The following is a 7,089-nucleotide window of genomic DNA, read 5'->3' on the forward strand; positions in this document are numbered from 1 at the left end:
GATATTCCTGAAATCCCATCATTTCAGTAGAAAGAATTATCAGCTGCTGAAAACTGTGAGGAGATTTTCTCTATGTCCAATACTGGAAAAGAACAGTAATTTTAAAAAACAGTGCACTGACCTTGTTCTTGTTCAATTATCCAGAAGAAAAGAAAACAGAACAACTGAAAACAGAACCACATCTGTGCTGATGCTCTTAGTACAACACTGTTATGCATATATGAAGTTCATCAGTAAAGTGTGAAAACCTTTCACATTTACATAATTACTGGTAATTAGAACTAATCAAGATTAGTTTCCTGCGGACGTGTCTCAAGGCTGATATATTTTATTTAGAGTGAAAGTTCAGTCTGTGATCTAACCTATTGCTACTGTTCAGTCACTTATAGTATCTTACTATCTCTCATGCCCCAAGCACAGAACAGGTACTTTAATACTTTATCATTTATGCTGCTGTGAGGTGTTGTCGCGCCAACAAGCCTGGGAACTATACGGTGCTGGTGCTGCCTGACGTAAATAAACTGCCCCAATGTGGTATGGCAAAAGTTCCGCTTTTATTGTCCCGTACATCTCCTTATATTTTCTTCCATGGCTACGCCTCTTAGGCTCTGTCCCTAACTTCTCTACCAACCCTGTATCACCACATTTTCTCCTTTTGCTTCCTTCTTCAGCTACTATTGTTTCTACTTAGTCAAGCTTAACTGTTAGTTACTGTGTAAGCTTGGTCATTAGTTACTGTGGTTACTATGGTTATGCCTTACTGCTTTTTCAGCTACTACATCTCCCCCCCTTTATGCCTATATCTAGCATACTATTTTCTGAGAGGACCCTAACCGCGTACATCCCGAAATCCCCGCATTGCGCCTATACATGCAACAGTCCTCTCAGGAAAGCCTTGCCCCATTACAGCATGATTCGCAAGTCTATCCTAACTAAAGCCTATACCCCAAAAGCCTGTACTGCCATCAGGCACACTTTCTGAAGCAGGCAGGCCAATATCTCAAGCCAAGGGAGAAAGGCTTTTGTAGGCTGGGTCGAGAACTGCCAGCAAATGGGGCAGGATTTTGCCCCTAAGGCATGGCCAATCACTGCCACTGCCCCTTGTTGGCAGTGGGTAACTGCTCCTTCCAAAGGTAGAGCCGGATCCTGACGAGCCAGATTATTGGTTGTCACAGTCTGAAGAATTTCCTGCCATGCACTGTCCATTTCTGATGTCCAAAATCTAGGTTCCTTGGGATCATTGCCTTTCAATTGATCATAGAAAGGCTTCATTAACTGAGGAGGGATCCCTAGGGCATTATGGACCCACTGGAGGGCACGTCCAAGACGATATCCCAGAAAATCAACCCCAGGTCCCCACTGAACCTTCTCTGCAGAGACAGTAAACCCCGCTGAGACCAGAGCGACAGTTATCTCATTCCTGAGATCCCTTAATCTGGACTCAGTGCGGGCTGCACGCAGCAGATCATCCATATAATGCAGGATCTGGCAATCCGACATCTGCTGTTGTGCTGACATCTTCTTCCAGAGATGTGCAGAACGCTGCAGAGGGGCTGGCGGCAGCCGGGGCCTATGTACCAATGGCTGCTGGCGGCCGTCAGCAGTCTCCTCACCGCCGCACGCCACCCCATGCCGCCCCCGGCCCCGCACAAGCGGCCCCTCCACAGCGTTCAGCCATCTCTGGAAGAAGATGCTGACCAGAGTCAAGCAAAAAGGAAGAAGTCAGCTTATGTTGTCTCTGAAGCTGATTCTTCTGGTGAAGTGAACTTGCCAGTCAAAGCAGCAGATGAATGCTGGGAAACTTCAGGCAACACTATATCTTCAACCACAGATTTAGGAGAAGGGCCCTCTCTGTACGACTCTTCAATACCAACAAGCTCTGCGCTAGGTGCAGAAATGCTGCAGATTGATCAAATGCCTTATGAGTCCAGTGCTTTCTTTAATAGGGTTACAGCAGCCCTTTTTCCTATGACCATTCCACACGTGAGCACAAACAGGAATGGTGAACACTGCACCAAACCTACTCCTGAAGACACTTTAACAACAAGGCCACCCATTAAAGGAGCACTCTGTACCAGAACCTTCTACTTCAGGAGCAGGCAGAGCAGTGAGGCTTCACTGTGCTGCTGAGGAGGATGTTCAGAGAGAAGAGAAAGAGAAGTACAAGCAGCTCCTGAAACCACTGAAGGACAAATATGCTAAATACCGCCCTACTCCAAAGCCAACAAGCTGCAATGTCCAGACTTACTCCAGAGAAACCAGTGATAGCTGCACGTGACCCAGAAGATCAAAAATGTGCAGGGGATGCCCCTCAGTACATGACACTAAAAGCTGTTGGCTGCAGCTCACACCACTCTCCAGAAGATGATACGACCTGGTACTATACACCAGACAAAAAGGAAGACGGGAAAATACAAGAGAAACAAGCCAGCGCTGGGGCAGGGGGTGGCCGCTGCTCAGCCCCCTCAGCCCCTCCCCCCCCCCCCGTGTGAGATCCTCCCCTTGGCAAAAGTCACGCAAGGAAGGATACAGCAACAGGCCCGCATTCCCGAGAGGCAGGCCGCATGAGACTTCCACATTCCGTCATCCTGGCTTATGTGATAAGGTGCAAACTTGTTTGTTCTTATCCGGTGGTTCCCAGGGAGGGGCACAGTGCTCCGGCGCCATCTTGGAGTCTGCAGGAACAGAACAACCTCCCCCGCCCAACCCCCCTGTACACCCCACTGTACACACCCCTGGACGCTTGTCTGAGTCTCCGAGTCCTAACGAAACGCGCGCAGCCAAAGTGGTCTGTTTCTCTTCTCGGGCTGCTTTAAGGGCTTAAAAGATCAACCCCCAAGTTTTAAGCTCAGCTGCCTTCTGCGTAGACATGGCACGCTGAGACAAGGTTGTTGTTAAAAGATCCCATTTGTCGGGTTCATAGATCTCCACTAAGGAGGTCAGTAACCCCTCTCTCTGGAGCAGCGTTAAAACAGCTGCAATCTCCTTTTTAGAAGGTGCATACTTATCACAGTACTTCTTACAAAGTTGAAGCAATACCTTAGTCACGGATTCCATCGTGGCACCTGGGGCTTTCCGCTCCCCCGCCGCCTTCCCTGATTCCTCGTAACCTGCAAGAACCGGAGGCTCCAAATCGGCGCCTAAGCCCCAGAGGGTGGCCAACCCCCGCCAGGCTCCTCCACGGCTTCACCACGGTGGGCTCCTGTGTCCGTGTCGCAGCCCGTCAGCAAGCAGCCAGCACCGTCACGCGTGCCTGTACCTCACACGGGGCACCATTTGTCGTAGCACCGACAAGCCTGGGAACTATACGGTGCTGGTGCTGCCTGACATAAATAAACTGCACCAATATAGTGTGGCAAAAGTTCCGCTTTTACTGTCTCGTACATCTCCTTATATCTTCTTCCATGGCCACGCCTCTTAGGCTCTGTCCCTAACTTTTCTACCAACTCTGTATCACCACATTTTCTCCTTTTGCTTCCTTCTTCAGCTACTATTGTTTCTACTTAGTCAAGCTTAACTGTTAGTTACTGTGTAAGCTTAGTCATTAGTTACTGTGGTTACTATGGTTATGCCTTACTGCTTTTTCAGCTACTACAGTGAGGTGAGATATTTAAACTGTTTGTTTTCCACCTAACCAGGGTGATTATCTCTGATCGTTGTCCTTTAAGATTTCAAAATATTTGAAGAGAGGAAAACAGTAAAACTGCTGGCATCTGATTTAAGCATTTAACCATGCCTGTATAAAAAATTCCCTCTTTTGAAGTCCTCCTGAGATAAAAATGCCAGCTTTTACAAAAAGCAATAGCAATGAAAGCCCAAAGAGACGTTCTATTTTTTCTAAGTTGTGGTGCCTATCAAGACTGTTTGCAGCACAGAGTAATTGACATGTTATTTTTATTTTCAATGAAAAACTTTAAAATACTATTGAACCTGAATGATTATCTCTTAGACTCTGCTTGGGACAGAAAAGGAAGGAAATTGCCTAGGCTCTGTAAGTATGATGCCTCTAGTTTCCCTACAGAACAGGGCTTAGTGTGAAAGTACATATATGGAAAGTGAAACTATTTGATCTATCATGCTAAGTTAGTGTTTTCATTTTCTCTCCTCATATCAGTCTTTGTAAACATTGTGGACTTTTTTCTCACCAGTACACTGATATAGTTAAAGAATCTGTGATAACATTTTCCAATAGTCCAGAGCCTGATGATTGCTAGTGGCTCTTTCCCAAGCACCAGCTCCCTCTTAAAAATTAAGGAGTGTACTAAATCTAGTTATTTTACCTTGGGAAAAACAAAAAACAAAACAAAACAAACAAACATACAAAACCACAAAAACAAACAAACAAATAAACCTGTTACATATACAAAGTGAGGTAATTTTTTTCTGCTTAGTAGAAAAGAATTACAGGTGCATTTGGTTTGGAATTTGATCCATCCATCTTGGGTTTGAGATGCTCCTAACCCAACAGGTCTAAATTCACAATAATGAAAGGAAAGATTTACATCTAGTTTTTGGATCCTCAGTTTCCTAAATGGAAAGTCAGTGCACCTTTCAGCATTTCAAGATACTTGGGGAACTTAAGTAACTCAGATGCATTGTTTGTGTTTAAGCTGAGAGGAAGTTTTGCAGATTACTCTTCTGGACCTCAGGAAAACTGGGATGATTTGAGAGTATCCATCCTTACTTAATGTAAATCATAAAAAGGTGCACCATTTGCACAGGAGAAAGAATGTTACATATGATTAGAAATAGTTTGAGAGGTAAAGAAATGCCTGAAAGTATCTGTGGGTGAGCTTGACCTTACGTATTTATTAATAGCATGTGGTTCATTTCAACTCTTCTGGTTCATTTCTGCTCAGCTCTTCAGACTCCAGGTCCAGGTCTCACTAAATGGCAGCACAGCCTTCTGGCATGTCAGTCATTCCTCCCAGCTCTGTATCATCAGCAAACTTGCTGAGGGTGGACTCTATGCCCTCATCAAGTTCACTGATGAAGATGCTGAACAGGACCAGACCCAGCACTGACCACTGAGGAAAACCACTAAATACAAGTCTCCAAATAAACTCTATGCCACCAGTCACAACTCTCTGTGAGTTCTGTCAGTCAGCCAGTTCTCAACTCACGACCACCCATCTATTCCACACCTTCTCAACTTTGTTATAAGGATGCTGTGGGAGACAGTGTCAAATGCCTTGTATTACATCCACTGCTCTCCCTTCATCCACTGTGACAGTAATATCATAAAAGGCTACCAGGTTTGTCAAGCATGACCTTCCTCTGGTGAACCCATGCTGACTACTGATAACTCTCTTTTCTTCCAGCTGCCTGGAGATGGCATCCAGCAGAAGCTGTTCCATCACCTTTCCTGGGATGGAGATGACGCTGACTGGCCTGTAGTTCCCTGAATCCTCCTTCTCACCCTTTTTGAAGATTGAAATGACACTGGCTATCCTCCAGTCTTCAGACGTCTCTTCCATTCTCCAAGACCTCTCAAAGATGACAGAGTGTGGCTCAACAGTCACCTCTGTCAACTCCTTCAGCACATGTGGATGCATCCAATTGTGGCCCATGGATCGATGCACACTGATGTTACCTAGGTGCTCTCAGACCGTTTCCTCCCTCATCAAAGGGGAGCCTTCCATTCCACAGACCCTCTCACTTACACCCATGGTCCAGGAGTCCTGAGGGGGAGTTCACACAGTGACAACATAAGCAAAGAAGGCATTCAGTATCTGCCTTCTCTGCATCCCTGTCATGCTCCAATGTAAAGGAGGGAGATGAGGTTCTTTGATTATGTGTATACCTGGCGTGAGATTAAGGCACAAGGGGTCAAATGTTAGCCCAACCAGTTTATTACAAATACTAGTTGCTTAGGGATATGGGGAAGGGAAGGAGAGTGATAGAGATGAAAAGCAAGGAGTCTTGGCAGAAAGCAAGAGAGATATAATCACCACCGTGGATCCAGCAAGGTTCGTAGTAGGTCCGTTGATCTGAGGAACTCGTCAGGTCACTGCAGGGGATGGGAGATGGCAGCAAGCAGGCCTCAGGGTCCGTCCTAAGAGTTTCTCCCCTCAGGGAATTCTCTGTTTTCTCTTCAAGTTCTCCTCAAAGATTTTTTCTTTGGGAGTTCTCCAAAATCCTTGGTTCAGTGAAGGCCTTTTATCCCTCATTTCTCAGGTGTTTTTTCCTTTTCTCTTTGTTTGTGTGACATGTCTGGCCCAACAGATAAGCCAGCAGCGGATGTCGCCTTCATTACCATGCAGGTGCATTGTTGTCTTTTTGTGTCGGTCAGCTTCTCCAAGCCGTACCCCCCCAAGAAAATACTATTTGCCCCTATTTCTACTTATCTTTACAACCATAAGCAGAGACAATGAGGCACCATAACACCCATCTAGATGACCGGCAGTTATCAGTCAGAGTCTTGTCACCAGAAAAGGCCTTACAAAGTAAGCTTTGAGACAAAAGAAAGGAAAACAGTTTCTGTCTTTCACAATCCCCCATTACAAGAACAACCCCCTCATTCAGTAGGGGACCCACGTTTTCCTAGTTTGCCTTTTACTGTTGAAATACTTAGAAAAGCCTTTCTTATTATCCTTTATTTCCTTTGCCAGATCCAATTCCAGATTGGCTTTGGCCTTCCTTGCCACATCCCTGCAGCTCTGACAACATTCCTATATTTTTCCACAGTGGTCAGGCTCTTTTTCCACATTTCATGGACCTTTCTCTACCCTTTGAGTTTACACATGAGCTTCTTGCTCAGCCACACAGGTCTTCTGCCTAATTTCTTTTTCGCAGGGATGCACTGATCCTGAGCTTGGAAGACGAGTTGTTTAAACGCTGACCACCTCTCATGGGTTCCCCTACCTTTTAAGACCCTAGCCCATGGGATAGCTCCAAGAATGTTCCAGAAGTGGCTCTCCTGAAGTCCAGGGTAGCAATCCTATTTTTTTATTTGCTTCTTCCACTCAAAATCTTGAATTCACCATCCATGATTGCTACATCCTAATATGTCCCTTCACTTCCCTAACAAGCCCATTCTTATTAATAAGAACAAGCTCCAGTAAGATTCCACTGTTTGTCGGCTCCTCC

The 7,089-nt window shown here is 45.6% G+C and overlaps 1 protein-coding gene across 1 annotated transcript; it reads left to right on the forward strand.

The window, feature by feature from the left end:
* Positions 1 to 1,572: 1,572 nt before the first annotated feature.
* Positions 1,573 to 2,492, forward strand: LOC136051186 (sentrin-specific protease 2-like). The gene is given in 3 exon segments (XM_065740514.1): positions 1,573 to 2,058; positions 2,060 to 2,260; positions 2,262 to 2,492. Coding segments are annotated over 3 exon segments (918 nt in total).
* The last annotated feature ends 4,597 nt before the right edge of the window (positions 2,493 to 7,089 follow it).

Source organism: Cyrtonyx montezumae, unplaced genomic scaffold (genome assembly GCF_038088225.1).
Source record: "Cyrtonyx montezumae isolate F1298 unplaced genomic scaffold, pur_monq_1.0 scaffold_27, whole genome shotgun sequence".
In the NCBI taxonomy this organism is placed as follows: domain Eukaryota; kingdom Metazoa; phylum Chordata; class Aves; order Galliformes; family Odontophoridae; genus Cyrtonyx; species Cyrtonyx montezumae.